Source organism: Drosophila subpulchrella, chromosome 2L (genome assembly GCF_014743375.2).
Source record: "Drosophila subpulchrella strain 33 F10 #4 breed RU33 chromosome 2L, RU_Dsub_v1.1 Primary Assembly, whole genome shotgun sequence".
Taxonomy (NCBI): Eukaryota; Metazoa; Arthropoda; class Insecta; order Diptera; family Drosophilidae; genus Drosophila; species Drosophila subpulchrella.
This window is the reverse complement of record NC_050610.1, coordinates 18,688,671-18,713,035: the sequence shown is the minus strand read 5'-3', so window position 1 is coordinate 18,713,035 and position 24,365 is coordinate 18,688,671. Positions and strand designations below refer to the sequence as shown.

At 44.2% G+C, this 24,365-nt stretch overlaps 2 protein-coding genes across 5 annotated transcripts; one reads left to right on the top strand and one right to left on the bottom strand.

Annotated features, from left to right (window-relative positions):
* Positions 1–1,243: 1,243 nt before the first annotated feature.
* On the top strand, positions 1,244–22,896 carry LOC119546735 (cytoplasmic dynein 2 heavy chain 1). Its single transcript, XM_037853230.1, has 25 exons — positions 1,244–1,323; positions 1,381–1,697; positions 1,962–2,046; positions 2,151–2,280; positions 2,338–2,798; positions 2,859–3,387; positions 3,531–3,954; positions 4,021–5,930; positions 7,190–7,406; positions 7,474–7,740; positions 7,799–8,482; positions 8,960–9,142; positions 9,337–10,238; positions 13,250–13,375; positions 13,440–13,574; positions 13,631–14,558; positions 14,637–14,753; positions 14,955–15,068; positions 15,128–15,230; positions 15,863–16,318; positions 16,372–17,701; positions 17,760–19,060; positions 19,126–20,504; positions 20,565–20,870; positions 22,600–22,896. Exons 1-25 carry the CDS (start codon positions 1,287–1,289, stop codon positions 22,870–22,872), a joined length of 12,714 nt encoding a protein of 4,237 aa, XP_037709158.1. The 5' UTR covers positions 1,244–1,286; the 3' UTR covers positions 22,873–22,896.
* On the bottom strand, positions 11,401–21,767 carry LOC119546734 (putative mediator of RNA polymerase II transcription subunit 12). Of its 4 annotated transcripts, none has more exons than XM_037853226.1 (4): positions 21,553–21,767; positions 15,529–15,675; positions 12,915–13,061; positions 11,401–12,667 (listed from the first exon to the last, which is right to left on the bottom strand). In XM_037853226.1, exons 1-4 carry the CDS (start codon positions 21,610–21,612, stop codon positions 11,555–11,557), a joined length of 1,467 nt encoding a protein of 488 aa, XP_037709154.1. In that variant the 5' UTR covers positions 21,613–21,767; the 3' UTR covers positions 11,401–11,554. The 4 variants fall into 4 exon arrangements, with proteins under 4 accessions (XP_037709154.1, XP_037709155.1, XP_037709156.1 ...); XM_037853227.1 differs by having other exon boundaries at positions 12,930–13,061; XM_037853228.1 differs by lacking the exon at positions 12,915–13,061.
* Positions 22,897–24,365: the final 1,469 nt, after the last annotated feature.

Here is a 24,365-nt window from a genome sequence, read left to right as displayed (position 1 = left end):
GTTAAGCCTTCGCCCGGAATATGCGGTAGCCTAACTCATAGTTTACGGAGTTAGTTGGCCTAACTAAGTTTTGCACCAATGCCGAAAGTTTAGGCGCAACTTGAATCCCCCAGCTCAACGAAAATGCGATTAGAATCAAGACAACTTCGGCCCAAGTGGAAAAGGGGATATAGAAAATTAATGGCTACCCGGATATATAACAGAAAAAAAATCTTAAGGATTTATAAAGCCCAGTTATTAATAAACCAATAATAAATATTTTTAAAATTAAAAAAAATTGTATTAAATATTTAAGTTTAGCTCAATAGGCTCTAAACTAAAATCTTTGGTCAAGAAAAGAATTTTCTGTTTAAAAATAAATTCGGTGAACTCGAAATAAGTCACACTCCTGCCCCAAAAGTGGACACATCACCTGCTGTCCCCCAAGATTGAGTTGTTACAGCTTTGGCAAAGTCATAAAACCGGCTCCTGTCAAATCTGGTCATGTCCTGACCAGAGTCCTTGCCCGTGTTCGTCCCAGATGCCTGGAAAATGGCATTTCAGCACGCCCGCACAATTCAATTAATGGGCATTCAAATGATATAAACCTGCTGAGGCATTTTTAGTGCAGTCGCCCAGTCGAGTGCTTCGTTTCATTAGCAGGCGTCCAGAGTGGATTGAGGTATTGCCAGGGGATGCATGAAAACTGGACAGGGGCTAGCACAAACCACACAGCTCCTCCACAACACATACAAGCCATGGCAACTACAACACGTGTCATATGCCCAAGGGTAAACAACAGGTGCAGGTAGGAAAAAACACCGAAACCCAACCACCGGCTTAGTAACAGAAGCTAATACACTGGGGAAACTAAAAAGTAATTAAGCAATTATCTAAATATTTTTTAAATAACTTAAAAATAAAAAAGAAAAAATGTTTAATTAGCTTATTCACCTCAATCAGAATGTATGTATTCCTGTAAAACCCATTTTAGCATTACTATTTGTAAGTGTAATGAGCCAAAGCGCAATAAACTTTATAATAAAGCATCAATCCTTTATTAAAACAGAAGCAACTTAAATTATAATATAAATAAATGAATGTATGTGATTATTATATCTTTTAAATAATAAATGTACTAAACGCTTTATTTCTGTGTAAAACCCACCACGTCGGGGCAACAATGTTCTAGTTGCCCATGGCGACCGAAAAGGACAACAAATGGTTTCCTTTTGAGAAAAGTGAAAGAGTTTTGGTGAAAAGTGAAAATTAACAAGAGGCGTTGGAAGCGGAAAAACTAATTCAAGATGACCCAGCGCACTAAGTTTATAATAAATACCTCGGGTGAGTATTGTGGTATTCTAACCATTCGAAGTCATATAAAAATATGATATCGTTCAGTGGAATACTTCTCCGCCCGGTTGCCGGGTTCAGAACTGGACGAGCAAACGGCCATGATTCTGGAGTTCCTGGAACAGGAGGAGCACACGGTCATCTCGGCAGTGCACAGTAAATCCGATGGCAAAATCCGGTTCCACCATCGCATACCGAATGAGGAGCTCTGCCTGCTTTTCTACAAGGTGCCGCAGGTGGGGCAAAAGCACCAGGAAGATAGAAGTGAGCCTCTGCTGGGCATTTTAACCCTTGAAGGGGGCCTGGTCAAGTCGATTTACAATTCCGTTTCTCGGGTTTTCTCGCCCTCTGCCAACTCAGCCCGGGTAAGTCTGCAAACATGTGATGTATAGTGTAGTGTAGTGTAGTGTAGTCTAGTGCAGTCTGGTGTAATATTCTACCTGGCTAATTCCCTGACTCGCTGTCGCACTCTCCATAGTCTTAATCGCATTTGCGCATAATTCAATACAGTTTGCAATTTCATTTTGCCAGTTATACTTTGTCCTGCATCCGGCCATCCAATTTGTTTTTTTCTCCTATGAGTTATATGTTTTTTTTGCTGTAGTACTTTCTTATATTTTTATTTTTAGCGCAGCGAATATGGACCCGAGTTGAGTGGGATACTGGAGAACTTGCATCAGAACTTGGGATCCAGCCTGGGATTACCACAGAGCGGTGGGTTTAGATTTTTAATTAAATACATAAAGTGATTTTAAAGTTATAGAGCGGATGGATAAGAATTTATGTGGAATATAATTAGCTTTAAATGTTTTATAAAGGCATTACTAGTCTGCGAGATGAGATCAAATATTGGAAACAGAAGCTGGGTCAAAAGTCTAGCTCCCGTTTGGACCGAGAAGCGGCGCAAGTGTTTATTGGCGTTCTGGAAAATATAGAAAAACAAATAGGGTAAAGTGTAATGGATGGTATAGATTCATTTAAATTCAATTTAATTTGCAATTACAGTACCATTGATGGAGCCAATCCGAGTGGCACTATTGAGGAGTTCCTTGACCATGCCCACAACAATCTGGACGAATTGTGGCGACTGCCCTACAATTATCCACAGCAACGGATGACGGACCTCCTGGACATCATTGGAAAGCGGCTGCTGGAGGTCTGTTTGACCCAGTTGCTGGCCGAGGACATCTGGAGTCTGAACTCCAGTCACGTCAACAATCTGATGGGTCAGAGCATTGATACGGTGGATGCGTGGATACAGCTCTGCGACTCCCTCACTCGACTCTTCTGGCCGAACTACGTGAAGCATCCTTGGCTGGGGGATCCCCATGTGCCGAAAAGAGGACAACTGTTTAAGGAGCGACTCAGTGAAATCCGGAGCATCAAACAGCTTTACAAACAGATTGCCACCTTGCTGGATGACGCCGAGCTGCAGGAGATGTTCCAGGAACAGGCTCCATTCACGGGTGAGTCTGAAAAAAGGGTTCAACTTAGGGAATTATAAATACTAAAATATCCTTCTATAGATTTCAACATATTTGACACCACCTCGCTGGGGCAGGCAAAGTGGCACAAGGCTCTGCAGCACTTTGAGCAGGTCCTTCAGCCCATCGATGAGCGAATTGCCGCCGCCCTCAAGGGTCAGTTGCATAACCACCTGAGTAATCCGCGGCAGGTGATCTTCATCTTCTCGAAATACGAGACACTCATCCAAAGACCGGCTGTTCTGGAACTGCTGACCATCGAAAGGGAGCAGTTTCTGCAGTCGCTGCACATTCTCTTGCAGGATTTGCGCAAGGCGATGGTGGACACCAATATGGAACCAGATACGGGTCATTTGTCGGTGATTTGTAATGAGTGTCGCTGGCTGAAGGTGGTCCAGCATCAGATCCAGGAGATCGAGAAGGTGAGCCATTTGATTAGTGGTCGGGAGGGCTTCGATAAGATCAACAAGGCGGTGCAAGAAATCAAGGAGGAGACCGAATCCCTGCTGCGCACAAACTTTGAGATATGGTCGGGGCAGTGCTCAACTGACGTGAAAAGCGGCGAGCTGAGGTGAGACTACACTGAAAAAAAACTATCGTTGCAAAAATAAAATCAAAGTTTAAGTCTTAAAACTAACATTGAACATATTTGAACATATACCATATATTTTATCAGTATATTTAATAATTCATTGAACCGCATATTCAATTTAGACTTCGCGACGATCAGGCGGTGGTGAAGTTTGAGAAGGAGGGTCGCCAATTGATGCGCGTTACTTTCAATCCCAAGCTGGTGACCTTCTGCCAGGATGTGCGCGAGTTCGAGAATCTGGGCTACAATGTCCCCTTGGAACTCCGAGCAGCTGCCACCCATGCAGCCAAATATATGTGCTATGCCCGGCGACTGCAGCAGATTGCCACTTTCCACAATACTATCGGGGATCGGATGATTCCCTGCCAGAGGCCAATAATGCTGAAGAATGCCCTGGAGCTGCAGTATCTCGTCCAAAGCGAAACGGTTGCCTGGCAGGACGAGTCCTCCGTCCAGCGATACGTTGATATCCTGCAGTCATCCGTTTCCAGACTTTCCAGGGATAATACACTCCTAGTGGGATATCACGAGCAGGCCAAGAGAACGGTTTGTATCTAGCGAAGCCATAGGATATACTATACAAACTTAACCTGGCCAACTCTATTCTTTTAGGTCATGAAGCTAATGTCCACCGATCTCTTTAGCCAAAACCAAATCTGGATGGACGAGCTGCGACATCTGCGCGAACTGGTTGCCACCTTGGAACGTCAGGGCTACACCCATTTGGATGCCTTCAAGCTGCACTGGGATCACCAGTTGTATAAAGTGCTGGAGTACCAGTATATCTTTGGACTGCTCGATATGAACAATAAGCTGCCCGACATACATGTAAAGCTGATTTTGCGACAGCGGGAGCTGATCTACAGTCCGCCGGAGGAGGAAATTCGTGACCTGTACTTCAGTCAGTTGAGACGCTTTATCGAGAGACCCTGTAATTTCCACGGACTGTCGGAACAAAGTCAGGAACTCTTTAAATCCATGGTCACTGTGAATCGTCACCACTTTGGACCTCTATACCAAAAAGCAGCTGAGTTATTTGACAAGCTGGAGGATTTCAAGACCATTTGGTTGCCCTGGATTGCCTTGGGTTGTGTGGATGTAGAGCAGCTATGTGGAATCCATCTCAATGAAGCCCCGGATTGGGATCGTAACTTCAGGGCCTGCAAACACTTCAGTCAACAGTTTGCGAAACTTCAGCAGGCCGAGGAATCCATCGACTGCATAGTGATAAATGTCCTCCCACTAAGAACGGATATAGAATACATTAGCAGACGGTACTGGGAGGCTCTGGCGAATAGTTTGAGAACGGCCATACTGACGGATGTGAGTTTGATCCAGGAGTTTCTGCAAAGTGCCTTGCAGTTCCTCCAGAATGTGCCCATGGATGAGGGCAGTATTAGCCAATCGGGAATGAAGTATGAGAAGATAATGAGTGAGCTACCGCAGATTGAAAAGACATTGGAGGCGGTGAAGGAAAAGGACGCCTGTCTGGCTGGTTGGTGCAAGGAAAGGGTGACTGCTCTCACCGGAATCCTGCAGCAATGGGAACAGTTGCAACCTCTTCTCGAGAACCATGCCGTGATCCTCCAGCGACAGGTGGACATGATTAAAAATCAGGCTGAGACTCAATTGCAAAATCTCAAAAACGAGGCAGAGAAATTTTTGCTCAGATGGGAGTCTACCATAGCCGAACTGGAGGCCAATGAGCATTCAACTCTGGAGGTTTTCAAGGAGCGCAGACTCCACTGGCAGCAATTACAGGAGAAGAAGAAGATGCTTCTGGAGGAGTGCTCCAAATTTAACATGGAATTTCCATCGGAGATGCTGACTCCCTTTACAGAAATCGAGGGGCAAATGGAAGAGCAATCGAAGCAATGGCAGGTCTATGATAGTTTCCTAACTGAACTGCAGCCAATTCTTCAGGAGGAGTGGGCCATTTACAGGCGACGTCCTTATGTCCTAAACGAGTTCATTGGCAAGTGGGAGGGCTCTGTTCATGCCTCGATCGATTTGCCCTCCAAAAGAATCCGTCAGCAGGTGGAGAGAATTCAAGCAGCTCTACCAATTCTCCAACAACTCCAGTCGGATTCTTTAAGTGAACGCCATTGGGCCAGGATATTTCAGCTGCTCAATCATAAGGAAACCAAACCATTGCACTCTATACTACTCCAGGATATCTTACAGGACTTTGACATCCTGCAATCGGCTGCCCAGGAGATCGGTAGTATAGTCAGGCAGGCTTCGAGTGAACAGATTGTAAGACAGGCACTGGTGGAACTCGATCAGTGGTCAGTCACGGCCCAGTTGAAACTGATCACTAAAACGGATGCCTCGGGCCAGAGTGTCTCCTTGATCAAGGATTACCAGGAGGTGCTCAACAAGATTGGGGACAATCAGTCCCTGCTGCAATCCGCCAAGAACTCGGCTGCTTTTGATAGCTTTTCGGATCAGGCAGAGCTATGGGAAAGTCGCTTGAACACGCTGGATGCCCTTCTTAGCAGCTTAAATCACTCTCAAAGGCGGTAAGTGCTTTTAAGATATGTATTATTATACCCGTTACTCGTAGAGTAAAAGGGTATACTAGATTCGTCGGAAAGTATGTAACAGGCAGAAGGAAGCGTTTCCGACCCCATAAAGTATATATATTCTTGATCAGGATCACTAGCCGAGTCGATCTAGCCATGTCCGTCTGTCCGTCTGTCCGTCTGTCCGTCTGTCCGTCTGTCCGTCTGTCCGTCTGTCCGTCTGTCCGGATGAACGCTGAGATCTTGGAAACTATGAGAGCTAGGCTATTGAGATTTGGCGAGCAGATTCCTGAGCTTCTTACGCAGCGCAAGTTTGTTTCAGTAGAGTGCCACGCCCACTCTAACGCCCACAAACCGCCCAAAACTGTGGCTTCTACAGTTTTGATGCTAGAGTAAAAATTTAAACTGAAATGAATTGTTCTCATCAATACCTATCGATTAACCCAAAAAAAAGTTTGCCACGCCCACTTTAACGCCCACAAACCGCCTACAAACTTCAAAAAATCGTAAATATGAACGCGGATATCTCGGAAACTATCAAAGATAGAGTATTGGGATTTCAGATTTAGATTCCGTAGCCTTGTACGCAGCGCAAGTTTGTTATGCGAATATGCCACGCCCACTCTAACGCCCACAAACCGCCCAAGCCTGTGGCGCCCACAATTTTTATGCTAGATTAAAAATTTTAACTGAAATGTATTGGTCTCGTCAATGCCTATCGATTGATCCAAAAAAAAATTTGCCACGCCTACCCTAACGCCCACAATGCTTAAATCTGTCTTCCGCCGGTAGGTGGCGCATTTAAATCTCGCTTTGCTGCTTGCATATCTCCATTTCCCTTTGGTCCCTTTAGCTGAGTAACGGGTATCTGATAGTCGAGGTACTCGACTATAGCGTTCTTCCTTGTTTAGGAACTGTAATCATTATAAGTTCTATAAACCAAATCACATTTTTATGAATATTTTTTGAGCTTTTAATTAATGAATCCAAAAGTACAAATTATTTTTTTGGATTAATATGGACTAATAAATAATGGATTATGCAAAAAGATTGAAATGGTATTATATATAGTCAATCAAGACAAAAAATGTTTATTGATTTTAAAAAATATGCAAATTATGTATTACTAATTCAATAAGAAATACTTATAAAGTTATCGTATTTTGTTAGTAGGTTAAATAAATATAATTAAAAAATTCCGAAAACCCTTCAAATTTTTTCTAAAAATTAATTTCCAATTTCAAATATGTTTTCAGTTGGGTTTACTTGGAACCTGTCTTTGGATCTGGTACCCTGCAGCAGGAGCAGGCGCTGTTCAAGCGCATCGACAAGGACTTTCGTTTTGTGATGCGGGAAATCGAGATGGATCCGCGGGTAACTTCGCTGACGAAGATAAACAACATCAGCACCATTGTCAATGCACTGGAGACCCAATTGGCCAGGTGCCAGCAGAACCTGATGAGCTACATAACCGTGAGTGGCTAACGCAATCCAACAAATCGCATTATCCATCAGGATGTATAAGTAATCCCTTCCGCAGGACAAGCGCAACTCCTTTCCCCGCTTCTACTTCCTGGGCGATGATGATCTACTCGAGCTCCTTGGACAGGCCAGCAAGGATGCGGATGTCATCCAGCGGCACATCCGTAAACTGTTCCCCGGCTGCCACAGTCTCAGCATCCGGCAGGTGGCCCCCAATCCGGCCACATCCTCCGATATCAATCAGTACAGCATCATAGCCGTGCACAGTGCCGAGGGCGATGAGCTCAAGCTAAGCCAGCCCATAGAGATGAAGGGCGACATCGAGGTGAGTCTCTATCCCAACAACTAGATTATTTTAAAATATATAAGTATATCATATGCAGAGCTGGCTGAATCAACTGGTTAAAGTGGTGCAGGATACATTGCGTGATCAAATCTACGAGTGCTACACCAGCACCACCGGAGCAAGTGATAACCTGGATGAGAAAATCCTTAAGAAGTACGCCAGTCAGGTTTTGGCCACCTCCAGAGCCCTTCACTTCACGCGTCAGGCGGAGCAGGCCATTGGTGGCATGTCCTTGGGAAAGCTGCAGCAACAGTTAAAGGATGAAATCAACCACTTGGCTGCTCTGAAAAACAAATCCCAAAACGGAACCCTGATCAGCCTAAAAATTAGGGCCCTTCTTCTGGACTTAGTACACTACTCCGGTGTGGTGGAGCAGCTCCAGAAACACAATGTGGTGCACACAGCCGATTGGCATTGGCTGTGTCAACTCAGATATTACCTGGGGAAAGGGACCGGAACGTCGGGCGGAGTTAATACCAATCGACAAGTTTGCGTCCGCATGGTTTATGCCGAATTTGAATACGCCTACGAGTTTCTGGGCCAGGCCAGCAAGCTGGTCCACACGCGGCTCACCCACCGCTGCTATCTCATCCTCACGCAGGCGATGCACATGGGACTGGGCGGTAATCCCTTTGGCCCGGCCGGCACCGGCAAGACGGAGTGCGTCAAGGCCCTGGGGGCCATGTTGGGCCGCTTGGTGTTGGTTTTCAATTGCGACGAGGTGAGTCATGGTACACTTTCGAAAATAGTGCGCACAATGTGCACTTTTACTTACAAAATCACTTAACCTACACCATATTTTAATATGAGGATATACATTTGTTGGTAATAAGTACCAGTAGTTAGCATGTATCAAAATAATCAGTCATTACTTAAGTCTAAGAATATCCTAATTTTACATATTTACATAGTCCGAAAAATTAAAGGTTATATCTCATGCAACCTTATACCATAATTTATAATATCTTGTATGTATTTAAAAATTTGTAATTTTGTTTAAACATACTTTTAAAACCAGAAAGATTATACATAGATAGATTTTTAAAATTTAGAGAATTAGATGACAAATACCCAGATGTTCTGTGGAACATTTTTGTTAGTCTTTTTAGAAAGCTATTCTTTTATTTCTCAGTATATTGGTTTCTGAGTGCATGATAATTCCACTGCTATACGTCATTATGCCATGGATTGTTTGCAGAATGTGGACACCGAATCGATGAGCCTCATCCTCACCGGCCTGGCCCGCTGCGGGGCGTGGGGCTGCTTTGACGAGTTCAACCGGCTGCAGGAGGCCACTCTGTCGTCCATCTCCATGCTGATCCAACCCATCCAGAGCGCTTTAAAGGAGCGGGCCAACAGCGTCCAGATTGGCGAGAGACAGGTGAGCAGGATGAGTTATGAAGCGGGTCGAAGTTGAAAATGCTGTGACAGAATTTATGGCATGATTGGTTGAGTGCCGAACGAATACTGAAATGTAGACTATAATGAATTTTTAAAACATTTCTAAGGCATATTCTTGTCTTGATAATTTTATTATATCCTTAATTTATTCAAGGGTAACTCTCCCTTTCTTAGGTTCAACTCAACCAGCACTGCGGCATCTTTGTAACCCTGAATCCGGCCGGAGCTGAGTACGGTGGTCGCCAAAAGCTGCCCGGCAACATCCAGGCTCTATTCCGACCCATTGTGATGCAGCAACCGGAGCCGGGGGAAATCGCCCGGGTTATGCTCTTCGTTGAGGGCTTTTCCGAGGCCTCCTCCATTGCATCCCGCATCGTGGAGCTGTTCGATTTGTGCGGCAAGATGCTGTCTGCCCAGCGGCATTACGACTGGGGACTCCGGGAACTAAAGACGGTGCTCCTGGTTTGCGGAGAGGGTCTGAGGGGGCAATTAGCCGGCGAGAAAAACACCCAGACCACCACCACCACCACTGCTAACGAGGAGATGTCGGTGGTGGTTCGCTGTTTGCGTTCATCCACCATGTCTAAGCTGGCCCCCCATGATGTCACTCGATTTGAGATGATGCTTCGGAATGTTTTCCCCGAGATTGACAGCTCGCCGGCGCCAGAAACTCAGCTCCATCAATCTCTATCCGCCGCTTTTGCGCAACTGGGACTCTGTCGAAGCGAGAGGCAAATTGAAAAGGCTTTGCAACTGCACGAGCAGCTTCAAAAACGGATGGGAGTGGTGATGGTGGGGCCACCAGGATGTGGAAAGTCCACCATCATGGCTCTCCTGAAGCAGGCTCTCAGTGGATCCCAACTGAAAGTGCACACCATCAGTCCAAAGTCCATGAGTCGAGTTCAATTGCTTGGCCGGCTGGATGCCGATACTCGTCAGTGGCAGGATGGAGTGCTCACCCACACTGCGGTTGCAGTCAATCAGGAGCCATCCCATGTCCATTCGTGGATCATTTGCGACGGCAGCATCGATCCAGAGTGGATAGAGGCACTCAACTCGGTTCTAGATGATAACAAGTAAGTATAACGTACCTAAAATCCTGCTGTTTCCCCTTCACCTCATTTGTTCCATGTAAAATTTGGATATATTTTTTAGATAAATATCCCCCCTTTAAAGAACTCCATTCTATTCTTAGCAAATCTCGTTTGCTGCTTATATTTCGCTCGTTTTTTGCGCATAAATTCGTAATAATTATTTCGCGGCTGGCAATACTATATCATCATATTATATAGGTATACAGTTAGCATTAATCGTATTGTAGATCGTATCATCATAGACTTGCAAATATTGTATCATCTATCACTTAGCGACTAAACAAAATACGTACAGACCTAAAAAACAGAGAATTGCTGGAAACTATACGACAGAAAACAAATTATGACGGGGAAGCCCACTAAACTAACGTAATCCGGATTGCGTAACGCAACATAATACGTATCGGCATTTTTTAAATGGCGTCTACCTAACATACATAAAAAATTAACCTGGTTGTGTTTCAGTGCGAGTGTGTGCGTATGAGATGTTGGCACACATCCTTGGGAGTTGTGACTACCATATTAAATATGGGATAACATTATGCGATTATAGAAAAGAAGAAGGTTCGATCGAAATCAGTACAACCTTTTACATCTTATGAAATAAGGAAATTTATAAAAATATCAACCAATTCTCTACCAACATTTAATATCAATGATAGATTAATATACAAAAGTCTTACCATTTTGAATGAGCTATAGGTGCATTTTATCACAATGTGTTTTCTTTTAAAAGTTTATGAAATTTGTTCTTGATTCTAATACTCTTGGTTGGTTGTTCGTAGTAAATCGGTTGATATTTAAATGTGGTCTTAACGGCCACAACAAACAAAAAATGTTGATGCAGATATGTTCACAACTTTGATTCTTAATCGGCTTATCAGCATTTAAATGATATTGGACATTTGGGCATCAATATCTTTTTCACATTTTCAATCCCGGTTGAAATGAATTTCATATAAACATATTTCGTTTAAACAGTTTTAAAGTTTGAGTTGAGACAAGCGTAATAAATAAAGCTCTTTGCAAAGAGAGTTTATGGTAAATATCAAAAATGAAGTATACTTTGGAAAATCTTAGTCCATTGCAGATAGACATTATTTCATGATTACCTGTCATTCCTGTACATACACCTTTTTTCTGTGCTTGGACATTTCTGGCAACCCAATACCGTTAGTTCAAGGGACTTCAAAATTACATAACTAATAAGATCACAACTCCAGGCGTGTGTGCCCTCAAACTATCGGATGCGTTTAGCTGGCTAGAGAATTGAGCTTAGGACTACAGGCGAGAATATCTCACTGCGGTGCATGTTGTAGTTGCTGTGGCGGCGCAGGTTGCTGCTGTTGTTGTTGCTGGTGTGTTGCAGGTGGCGGGGGCGGCAGCGGTGGCAAGGTAAGCGAAGGGGGCGGGGGCGGAGGTGGCAGGGATCGCATGTGTTGCATGTGCGCCTGGGGAGCCATATGCTGGAACATGTTACAATGCTGCTGCTGCTGGAGATGATGTTGCTGCTGCTGTTGTTGATGTTGCTGCTGCTGATGGGCGCTGAAATGATGCTGTTGCTGCGGCGGTGGCTGGGCGGGATTCACGTCGGGTCCGGTTTGGAGTACGATTTCCGGTTCGAGGTTTATAACCATATCGGAATCATCTTGATGGTGCTGCTGGGGATTCCTTAGCGAAGCCAAGGCTGCCGCTTGAGCTGCTGCCATTGCCGAGATATCCTGACCGTACTCCTGTTTGATGCCATTCGGTGGACCCGCATACAGAGTGGCACTGAGGTTTTGATGCAGGATGGGATGGCAGAGCTGCGGCATCAGCGTCACCCCAGCGATTGGCAATGCGGGATGGCCGAAGCTCCGTGGCGGATAGAGTTGCTGCAACTTATTCAGCTGCTGCAGGTGCGAGGCATGGGCGGGGGGCGTGGCCAGTTGAGTGAGCTGGCTGGTCATCATTCGGTTTCGCTGATGCGCCAGCTGATGGCTCAGGTGCTGCTCCTGCAGATGCGTGGGCGGAGGTTGCTGATGCTGCTGCTGCTGTGGCACCTGCTGATGTTGCTGCAACTGCTGCTGTTGCTGCAGCAGTGGCGTCGGCAGCTGCTGACTTTGGGGCGGGGCTGGTGGCACACCCAGCTCGGGTTTCACCACAGGCACTGGCGGCATCATGGCTGCGAATTCCGGCGGCAACTGCGTCGGGTCCCCGACCAGTAAGCCCTTCTTGCGATCCTTTCGGATCTTATCCCTCAGCTTCTCCAGCTGCCTGAATGCCTCGTTGGCTCTTCGCGCCTTCTTTCTATCCCTATCACGTTCCTGCTCCAGCCTCCTGTACTCCGGATTCATTCGCTTGATCCGTTTCCTCTCCCGATCTCGCTCCCTTTGGATCATCTTCAGTCGCAGTTCCTCCTCGGGGGTCAACTGCAATCGGAGATGAGAAAAGAATGGGTGGAAAACATATTAAAGCACGGTGTTTCGGGCCACAGAAACTGTGGGAGTTTGTCTGGTTCGGAGGGTTCAAGAAGTGTCAACGGTCCCGGGATCTTCTAAGCCCCTACCCCCTAATCTCAAGCCATGTGAATGTGTGTGTGTCGTGTGATTCGAGTGTACGATTGTTCGAGTGTGGGATAATGATAATAGATAATATAGTATATTGGAAAAATGCTACGTTAGCACGTCGTGCCTTCTTGCGGAATCGATCGCGCTCGCGTTCCATTCGCCGGTACTCGGGATTGAGGCGCTTGATCCGCTTCCGCTCGCGATCCCGCTCCCGCATGATGAACTTGTGACGCGCCTCCTCCTCGGGGGTCATCAGCTGAAATTACAGAGAGAGCGGTTGGTTGGCAAACGGCAGTCAGCAGAAGGGGTCGTGTCTCGATCTGAGTCTGAATCTCGGGCAGTGTTCTTGTGTGGCTAAGCGTGGTCTTATACGGTAGAGTGTTCTCCTCCGAACTTGTCTTGAAACCAGGATATCCATTCCATACAACTTTCTTATCTTTAAAGGCTCTTAACTTTGCCTTCGGGCTGGAGGATTGAGTTCGGGAACAATGTCAACTTTATATTCGAAACAGACGATGTTAGGCATGCTTCACCGGCAACGATTTCCAGAATGGGTATTGTCAACATGAGGTGGGTTGTTGAAATATATTATATATATATATAATATATTATAATATATATTATTCTTAAATAGTTATGACTACTATCCTGCTAAGGAGATACTCAAACATGAGCTATCAAAGGAACCCTATGGCGATCTTTTGCAGAATTACGTGGATGGTAACTTTCAATATGCAGTGGATTGGGTGGAAAGTCAACATTTACTGAGGTAAGTTGCTAACGTATTTGCAAAAAACTGGAAATACTTTTCTATATTTCAAACAGTCACCTACCCGGAATAAATCGCGCCCACCTCATGCGATCCCTACTGTTACAACTCCACGGCTCACAATTTCTAGAGGAATATGGAGCAGCCACCCTTCGTGCACTTTTTGGATATATACCCAACGATAAGCAGCGGGAGTTTGCCCAACTGGTCCTAAAACGCGCTAATCTCTACATAGCCAATCCTAACTACGCTGAACTGACTTACTATGATAGCCGCAAAAATTCCCTGGAGCAATATTCAGTGGATGCAATGGAGATACCAGAGAAAGGATCTCAATTAATAATTACATCCTACATGAAGACGTACTTGGACATACTGGAAACACTGCTGAAAACCCAGGGTAATCGTATCCCGCCCTTTATGCTAATAGGTCCGAGTGGCTCCGGTAAAACCTTGCTACTTCAAAGAGCAGTTCTGGACAATTCGGGCTACCAGTTGGCCACCATTAATTGCTCTACCCAACTTACACCCAGCTATATTTTCCACACTTTAAAGACCCACTGCGTTACAGTGAGTGGAATCAAGGGCAGAGAGTACAGACCAAAACAAGCGAGATTAGTGCTATTCATGAAAAACTTGGACCTCTGCCAGCAGGATTCTTGGGGGGCTTGCGAAGTGGTGGAACTGCTGCTTCAACTGGCCCAACGAGCAGGCTTTTATGCCGAGAATCTCGAATGGATTGGCGTAAGCGGGTTGCAAATTTGCGCCTCCATTAGCGGAAACACCGGAAAAATCTCGCCGCGCTTCTTTGCTATCAATCAGTTTGTGCGAGTTTCCCGACCCACGAGACACGATATGCTGGAAATCATCCAGCGGCGATTGGAACCTCTTTTGGAAGAGCACTTCAGGGGTTCGGCAAATCGAGGAGGGTCGGGAGTCAATTTGCAGCACGTCAGCGAGAGCCTGATGGAGTGCTTCGAGAAGGTTGGTATCCGTATCCTCATCTCCCATCCTGGAATTCATCATCGCTGGACCTGCTAATTGACTTTGCCCCATTTTTAGCTGCAGGCGACTTTCACCACCGTGGGTGGCAGGCAGGGGCACTACCAGTTCAGCCCCAAATGCATTATGAAGCTGCTGGACGCACTCGTCTTTTATCCCTCCAGCGATTTCAATGAGGTATGGGTGTAGTGAGAGAAAAAATATTATAAACAAAAATATACAAACTTATAAGTAGCAAAAAAAATCAATCCCTAGATATTGTTTATAATTAAAATTGTAATATCGAAAAAGTTATCTCAGAATTTCACCTATCCAACCATAGCTCCATTTGAAATATTTTCTCTCAGTTTACGACTAATCAGATTTGGTCTTTTACAGGCTCTCTACTGCGAGCTTTTGGGCATGTTCCGTGATAGATTGATTAGCGAAGAGCATGTCCAGCAGTTCGAAGCGATACTCAAGCAAACGATGCGCAAATATTACGGGAAGGAGGTAAGTTTACTTTCCTGTTTTGCTTAATGAAAGCTTGCTAATGAACTCTGCCCTTCAAGAAAGTATTTTTCGTGCCAAAATCTCCAAAGTCCAGGGGTCAACTGCATTGCCTAACCCATGACGAATGGCTGGAAGAAGTTCAGCGTCAAGTGACCATTTGCAGTGAGTATCGAATGATATTTAAGACCCATTTAATGTCAGAATATCGTTATAGTTTAAGGACAAAAAAATATTTCACTATTCAATCCTAAACAATACTGTTAAGTAAATTTTAGTCGCCACCTATACATCCGAAGTACTAAAAATCCTAAAAAAAAAGCCACCTTAGCCCTATCTCAATCAATAGATTTAAAGTCAGAGGTCTCCTTACGCATCTGTTGAAGTTGCCCGTTGGTAATTCCGCAGTTTCAAGACAAGGGAAGGAGATGGATGAGAATTTGGGGTAATCGGGGATAACTACACTGGGCCTGGGCGTCAGCTTGCGAAACCGATCCCGCTCGCGTTCCATCTGCCGGTACTCGGGATTCAGGCGCTTAATCCGCTTCCGCTCGCGATCCCGCTCCCGCATGATGAACTTTTGCCGCGCCTCCTCCTCGGGGGTCATCCACTGAAAGTACACAGAATCATCGAATTTCGTCTGAGCATCGGATCAATTTGAAAAGTGTTTAAGTAAATGGAGAGGCTGAAAACCAATTAGTTTTTAGAAGAAGGGTTACCTGAGAGTCAACCTAAATAAGCTACGATTTTTAAGATGTAATAAAATAACATCTATGTATATTCTCAATTTCTTATAGATACCGAAAGCTACAGCATCACAGCCCCCATCACAGAGGAACTTTTGAACAACACTGCTAGAATAACCAGAGTTCTATCACGAACCGATGCCCACATGCTTATTTTGGGTCAATCTGGAGGTCGCCACCTGGATGCCATATATGCGGCAGCCACTTTGCAGGAGGCCAAGGTGCTAACCCTGCAAGGTGGGTCCTCCTACGACGTTTCAGAGTTCTACAACGACCTTAAAGTGGCCATGCAAACAGCTGCCCTGGAGCAGCAGATGAGTTACCTACTCATTGAGCATTGTTGGGTGAGTTACGTGCCGGATATTCTGAAGCCCATTGAAGCCCTACTCGAAGGTAGCGAGATACTAGAGCTTTTTGGCGAAGATCTGGAGACAGTGGCCAGCAGTCTAAAGCAGGCGGCACAGCTCGAAGGATACCAGGAATCTTTGGGGACCTTCTTTATGAAGCGTGAGTAGATATATATGTAGATCATTTCTTATCTGACCATTATCCAATATAAGGTGCCCGTGAGAATCTCCACATCATCCTAGTGCTGGATCCCAGTAGTGCCAAAGTACAGGACTACTTTAACAACTTTCCTGCCCTGCATCGTCAGATGGATTTACTGTATGTAAGGGGAGAATCCAGGGAATCCCTTGCCATTCTGCCCAAGCAATATATCGAATTGCTCAACGAATCAGTCGCAGGCGGCGGAAGTGGGCGTGGCAAGGTACCCGCCTGCAGTCACTTTGCAGATATATCAGATGAACTGCCCCCCGATGAGGCTTCCCAAAGATATTACCAACTCATCCGTAGCTATTTCCACATGTACAGCAACGCGGCCAATGAAATCGATCAGAGATTGGGTAAATTGCAAATGGGAGTGGATAAATTGGCCTCTGCTCACGCTTTAGTGGACACCCTGAAGTCCAATGCAGCAGCCCAGGAACAGGCGTTGGGTGAAAAGCGACAGCTGGCCAACGAAGCTCTGGAAATGATTTCATCCACGATGAGAAATGCCAATGAACAAAAGTCCAGCATGCTGGAACTGAAACAACAAACTCAAAAAAGCAGCGAACAACTGAAGGTTCGACAAAAGGAAATCCAACAGGAATTGGCAGAAGTGGAACCAATTTTGGCGGAAGCTAGTAATGCAGTGGGTCAAATCAAATCGGAGGCTTTATCCGAAATCAGATCACTGCGAGCTCCTCCAGAGGCTGTGCGGGATATTTTAGAGGGCGTACTCCGTCTAATGGGCATCCGAGATACTTCCTGGAACAGCATGAAGACATTTTTGGCCAAGAGAGGTGTCAAGGAGGACATAAGATCATTGGATCCAGCTCGAATTAGCCCGGAAAATTGCGAGGCTGTGGAAAGATTACTCCTGGCCAAGGGGGATTCCTATGAGTCGAAGAACGCCAAACGTGCCTCGGCAGCAGCTGCTCCTTTGGCAGCTTGGGTGCAGGCTAGTGTTCGGTATTCCCGGGTGATCCAGAGCATCAAGCCCCTCGAAAGGGAACAGAATGAGTTGCAGCGGAATCTCAATGCAGCCGAGGATGAAATGCAAGAGTTGGCCAGTGGACTGGACGATGTGGATAAAAGGGTTAAGCAGTTGTCTGCCAAATTGCAGACCTACACACAAGAGGCGGCGGTGCTGGAGCTTAAACTTCAGGAGGCCAGTGGAACCTTGCAGGCGGCAGAGCTCTTGGTGGGCAAACTAAGTGCTGAATATGCTACCTGGAGTGATCAGTTAACCGAGCTTAAGAAGGCACACAAAACACTGGATGGAAAGACTCTATTGATAGCCATAGCTGTGAACTACTATGCTGGATTGGGACTGGAACAAAGGAGGTGAGGATGGAAATAATTTCTCTACATTTTAAATCTTATTATTATCTTGGACCCACAGCTCCTCAATCAAACGACTGGCGGCGGACTTTCATCTGCCCTCCAACTTCGATCTCCGTGGATCACTGCTCACGGAACAGCAGCAAATTATTTGGGAAAGTCAGGGATTAGCCCGTGATGCGCAGATCATAGAGAGTGCTGCTCTTCTCAGGGAAATGCTTTCTCTACCCTATGGAGCCTGTCCTATTCCCCTGCTCTTGGATCCCACTCAAACAGCAGCCAATTGGTTAATGGCCCATCTCAAGGGAAGCGGAAGAGCCTGCGAGTTGACCACCCACGGAAATGAGAGGCTGTCCTATCAATTAGAACTAGCTGTTCGTTTTGGAAAGACTCTTCTGGTCACCGATTGCGAGCAACTGCGTCCTCCTATCCTTCAACTCCTCCAGGGTCATATTTTCGTTCGATTCAACAAGCGACAACTAGCCGTTGGCTCAAAGTTGGTGGATCTTCACGAGGGTTTCCAGCTGGTGCTGATAAGTAAATCACATCGTTTGGATTTACCCGAAGAGCAGAGAAGTCAACTTAACCTGCTGAGATTTACGGTTACTGCGGCTGGATTGGCTGATCAACTGATGTCCAAAGCGATTGTGTTGAAAAATCCAGAGTTGGAGCAGCAGAGAATAGAGTTGCTACAAAAAGAGGGGGATCTTCTGAAGCAGCGAATGGATATGCAGGATAATCTCCTTGAACAACTATCAAAATCAGAGGGAGATATCCTGCGAAATGAGCAACTTTTGGCCAGTTTGAATGAGGTCAAACAAAGCAGCGCACAAATTGAAGAGGCCCTTAAACAAAGTGGGCAAATTAGGGATACGCTTCTTGCCCAATTCCGTTTCTTGAGAGAACTCTGCTCCAAGGCGTCAGCCTTTTATGCAGGTCTCATTCAGGGGTATGAACTATCCGCCTTAGTTTACACAGAACTATTTTTGGGTGCGCTCTCGAAAAATCAGCGAGACGAGGCCAAAGTCTATGAATTACTAGTAAGATCTGTATACATGAATCTAGCTAGAGCTACTTCCCGAGATAGTCAGCTATCCCTATCCCTGTGGGTTTGTCATCAGGCGTATCCCGACAGATTAAACGCCAAGGAGTGGGAGTTGTTTGTGAACAACTTCATGGGCAGTTCGGATGGTAGTATGCTCTTGAATCAGCTGGGAAAACTACCCGATTGCATGGCCAAGGAGGCGCAGTTAAAGCTGGCCATGTTGCTACAGTTGTTCCCGGATTTGCGAAGCAAACTTCAATTGGAGAAGGATTATATCTGGCGAGGATTCATCGAGGCTCAAGCGGATGATGTGCTGCGTAAGTTGAAGAAACTATTTTAGTTTATAAAATTCCCTTAAGAAAATGTATTTTTAAACTTACAGCTGCCTTGGGATCCAGTTTCCAGCGTGTACTTATTGCTCAGATTTTCCGACCCGACTTGGTGCTCCTCCAACTTCGCAAGGTGAGCAGTGATCTTCTGGGAATTTCCCCAGATGCATCCACACAACCTTCTGTGGAGCAGTTGCTACAACAAAGCAGTTGTGATCGCCCCATTTTGATGGTAAGTCAAGCGGAAAATGATCCCACTACCGAGTTGAGAAAGTGGGCCAATCAAAAGTACAGGGAAATGGCCATTGGAAAGGGTGCTGAGAAGAGAGTTCTATCGGAAATGCGACAGGCTGCCATAGATGGCCACTGGTTGTGTGTGAAGAATGTGCATTTGGTGCCCGAGTTTCTAACACAAATGGAAAGGGAACTGAATGAAATTCAAAAGTCCAAAGACTTTCGTTTGTGGCTGCTGTGCGAATCCACCGAGGGATTTTCCGAGTCTGCCGTTTATAAGTGTCTAAAAGTGCGGTATGAGCAGCCGAAAGGACTCAAGCAGATTGTGATGCGTTTGCTCCAGAACTATGCAGCAGAACAGGATCAAAGCTTGAAGAACCAACCAAAGAGTCTCAAGATGCGACTGGTCTACTTTATCCTAACAGCTGTACTCCAGCAAAGGCGTCAGTTTATACCACAAGGTTGGTCGAAATACTACGAATTCGGGGAGGCGGATCTCAAGGCGGCATTGGGTATCCTTAAGTGGATGGATCAGCAATTGAATTCTGGAAAAAGCGATTGGTTGCTATTGCAACGACTTAGTGAAGCTCTGGCTTTTGGTGGAAGAATTAACAACCTAAGGGACTTGGACATACTCAGGAGCTATCTAAATCAATTTTGTTCTGCGGATGTTTTGAGCAATCGCTGGTCACCTCTGGGATTATCCCTATCCATTCCTACTAGCGGTCAACTTCAGGACTATTATGCTGCATTGGAAAAGCTTCCCGAACTAGATGAACCCAGTATGTATGGCTTGGCCAATCAGGCACAACAGCAACGCGAAATTGAACAGGCTAAAAGGATTATCAGGGAACTAAGGGGATTACACTATGGAAGAGGATCAGCTGGAGATGCAGGAGGATCGGGAGAATCCAGAGGAAGCGATCAGCTTAGCGATCGTCAAAGGCTAGAGCACCAAATAAAGCCCTTACTTAATCTGTGGCGGAAATTAGCTGGATCCTGTACCATAATTCAAACGATTAAGGAGTCAAAAGAGAATTCCGGGGATTCCCCCTGGTCACTCTTTGTGCTGGCTGAGCTGAAACTGGGAGCAGATCTATATGGCATTGTCCACCAAACCTTATCACAGATGCATGCCTGGCTCAAGGACTCGCAGGACGTGGATGTCAGCACTCTGAGAACTCTGGCAGAGCAGCAGGTTACAATGGAATATATTGGGAGTGTTAAATCGTATATTTCATTTTAATATCATCCTTAGATCCCTGCCAGTTGGCTGAAACTATGGAGTGGACCTGGCAGCAACAGTGCTGTCGATTATTTGAGAGCCCTTATTATTCGAGCTCAGGCTGCAGAACTGCGATTTAAGGAGCAACTGCATCTGGAATTCGGCGAGGAAATCAATCTCGTCCAGGTGTTTAACTGCGAGAACCTATTGGCCTGTTTGAAGTTGCTGCAGTCTCAGAAGTTGGCAGTTTCCACCGAACGTCTGGAGTTGCGAACTTGCGGGCAACTGAATTCAGATGGGAACTCCTCGGATACAGTACTCAAGCTGGCGCCTTTAAAGGTAAGTAGTAGATAATAAATATTTTTTGAGAACTCTAACCAAACTAACCAAACTACTAATATAACCATTTATCAAACAGGGAACTATTTATAATTCGTTTAGACAGTTTCATTTGAATTATTTGACTTTGATTTAAAGTATTGCTTTTAATAGAAATAATTTATTCTATGATTCTAAAAATAAGGTAGATAGGTAGTCTTTTTAAAAATATAAATAAGTCAAAATTACTTTAGGTCAAATTATCCCTTCTATATCTTGAAGTCCTCAAAAATATAAAAAATTTGGATTTGAGCTATGGAATCATTTATTCTATGATTTTACAAATAAGGGAGATAGGTAATCTTTTTAAAAATATAAATAAGTTTGTCTTATTACTTTAGAATTACTTTAGGTCAATTTATGCCTTCTATATTTTGAAGTCTTCAAGGTTTTAACAAATTTTGGATTCGAGCTATGGAAGCTAAGAATTTGCTTTTATTTAGGGTCTTGCAATGGATGATTTGCTCAGCTTGTGATATTTTTGATGCTTTTTGATGTTATCCCAAAAACTAGACTGTCTACAGTTTGTCAGTTAGAAAACCTTTTTCCAAAACCATATCCTGAAACCCATACCGATATTTCTTATGGGGACTGATGGCATCCTCCCCCTCTTTCTCATCGGCGTCTTGTCTTTGTGTCTCACCTTCCCCATTTTGGCCATAAAATGGGTCTCCATCGCCGTCTCCATCCTGACCGTTTCCATGGCTCCGGTGTCCGTAATCCTGAGGCTCCTGTTTCCCGGTCGTCGTTTCCGTTCAATGCATCGAAATTATCCTGCTAATTTGCGCTGGCTGCCCGTTCTTTTCAATTTTTCTCACGCCGCTTTTTTTGTTTTCATTTGATTGACATTCCGGCACATTAGAGTTGGTCAGGGCTGCACATTTGTCCCGTCAAATCTGGCTTTTTCAAGGGCTGCGGGAACATTGTGAGAACTGCGGACAGCTAGAATTCTGGCTACCTCTTAAATTTTGTTTAAAGGTGTTTCCATTTAATTACAAAAAATAGGATACAAAGATAAGATCCGTAAGTTTTCTTCAAAAAATGCGTTGGGCTTTTTCTTTTTCAAAAACAGCTTTTATCTTCTTGAAATTTGGCATCACTGAAGAGAACCAACTCACGGTAGTATCGATATATTGTAATGTATATCAGGGCTGGCAATAAAATTAGGAAAACAGAGTACTGTAAAAACTGTTTTAAAAAATTTGATTATGTTTTCATGAAAAAATAATAAAAAATTGAATACACATTAAACATATTTGTATAAAGTTATCCTTACTTAAATAACTATTAAGTAACATCCGTTATTCAAAGGTAATAAAATAAAAATTAAATGTAGAGTACTCTCTACATCTTATGTAAAAAGTCTAGTTGAAGCACTCGCTAACTATGGAGTGTGAAATCGCTAAGTGTGGATTGTGACTTCGCTAAGTTGTGGATATAGTACCGAAATAGGAAACTCAAAAAATATCTCCGATTTTTAAACTTTTTTGGGAAACTTGTATACACATTAAATTAAAAATCTTTGTGCTAATAACTTAAAATTTTTTTTTTTTTTATCAATGACTTGAAAAACCACCTACAGTTGAGGGATTTTGTTTTTAGCTTATGGACCAAACAATATCAAATTCTAAAATCTTTTTTAATTACAAATTGAATATTTTTTAATGACGCAATACGTTTTCCATTGCAGATTGATGGCGCCAAGAGTGGACAAGACAAATCCAACCCCTTCTACATCAGCTACAAAATTAAAGAAGACGCTAGTAAATCGACGGCCAGTTCTTTAAAATATGGGAAAAATTCGCTGTATCCCACCCAAAAAAATGAATCGAATCCCAAATTGCCCTTATATTCTCGCAGCTGTCGGGACAAACTAATTTGCCACCTCAACGTTGATATTGTGACGGGAACATCCGAACAGATACTCTTAGCTGGAACCGCTCTGATCGTCGAGGATTATTAGAAATCAAGCAAATAACCAATTTACTATAAGCTGATGTCAACAAAAATATTAAGGAATATTTATAAAGCTATCGTATTTATTATATTGAAAAAATCGTAACATTTTACTTTAACAGATGTTAAATAATTTATTATTTGAAATCAATTTCTTCTGTTTGACATATCGCCTTTTCAGACCAACCTTACTGTCAGTAATATTTAAACAACCAACAATTAGGCAGCCAAACACAAACAGCAATTAAACATTTAGGATCTGGACTCCGACTGCAAAGTGCTAATTGATTTCCATATGTCTGATATTACGGGTTTCTCGGTGTCTGTGTTCGTTTGGGGATGCCCCGAAAATTAATTTCCCACTGCCGAAGGGATTTTTGTTGCGTCCTGTGTCCCTCATAATCTACTCATATTAAACTAATTGGCGTAAATTTCAACAACAAACTGCCATAAATGTTGGCCATACTTTTAGTTGCCAAGACATCCCCGACCCCCTCGGGCCCAAAACCATTTTACCGTCAAAAACTTGTCTTAACTTTAATTAAGTGGCATTATGTTCAATTAGGCAAAAGTTTCCAATATGCAAATTAACACAATTTGAGTGTAAAGTGCCTCCCGGAGAAGAGGGGCGTGGGCGGCAGGTTGGAGAGTGGGCGTGGCAACCAGCTTCTGTGGCAAATAAATCAAAGTGCCTCGAATTGGTGGGCGTGGCAGTTGGTTAACACATTTTGCACATTTAGCTATGCTAGATTTCTCAGAATTCGTTGTACGCCTTTCTTAACTTGTTGTGCTGTCGGCTATGGATAATAAATAATTTATAACGCTTCAAATGGCAATTTCTTAGCTTCTAGTTGAGGAATTAGGCTTCCGGGATAAGGGGCAATAAACTCAAATGTCTTAAGGTTACTAAGAAGTAACAATAATAATCCCCGAAATATTGTAAGTAACAAATCTGGAATTAATTTTAACCAGCGGTGGTCAGTTTTCCATTAATCGGGCAAAGGGATCACTAAGAAAATAATCCTTTTGCTTAAATTTCATTCTGAATTACTTTCTGTAAATGAATAAAATGCTTCTTTGTGAAAGTACATTCATTTTCAATAGCTTGTAGTTTGCATACAACATAAATGCTAAATGCCATTATATTTGGAACCCAAAACCACATTTATAAGACCCTTAACTATTTGACCCACCGCAATGTTGGATTACCAACTTACCCAAATAGTTCATCGCATTTAATGTGAAAGGCTTGTGGTTTGGTGACTCGGAATTCGCATTGGATAATCCCCACAAAGTTCCAGCTCAATTAGGTGCCCCTTCCTAACCCCCAAAAGTCGCAATGACGATTAAATTTCGAATGACTAATTTGTAGTTGATGGGCGGCCGATTCCGTAGTGCACACTCCCATGCGCAAATTGATATCCTTTGGCTTGGGCAGCGTTTGACATATGTTGGGGCCAAATGGTTATGTCCTTGTAATCCTTGCCAGCCTACAAGCAA

Excerpts from the sequence above, each read along its gene's own strand:
- LOC119546735 (XM_037853230.1), top strand. The coding sequence starts at position 1,287 with ATGACCCAGCGCACTAAGTTTATAATAAATACCTCGG. Across the intron at positions 1,698-1,961 it reads CCTCTGCCAACTCAGCCCGG|CGCAGCGAATATGGACCCGA; the intron begins GTAAGTCTGCAA and ends TTTTATTTTTAG. Across the intron at positions 19,061-19,125 it reads TCAAGCGGATGATGTGCTGC|CTGCCTTGGGATCCAGTTTC; the intron begins GTAAGTTGAAGA and ends TTAAACTTACAG.
- LOC119546734 (XM_037853226.1), bottom strand. The coding sequence starts at position 21,612 with ATGGAAACGGTCAGGATGGAGACGGCGATGGAGACCCATTTTATGGCC. Across the intron at positions 15,676-21,552 it reads TTATGGCCAAAATGGGGAAG|TGGATGACCCCCGAGGAGGA; the intron begins GTGAGACACAAA and ends GTGTACTTTCAG. Across the intron at positions 12,668-12,914 it reads AGAAGGCACGACGTGCTAAC|TTGACCCCCGAGGAGGAACT; the intron begins GTAGCATTTTTC and ends CTCCGATTGCAG.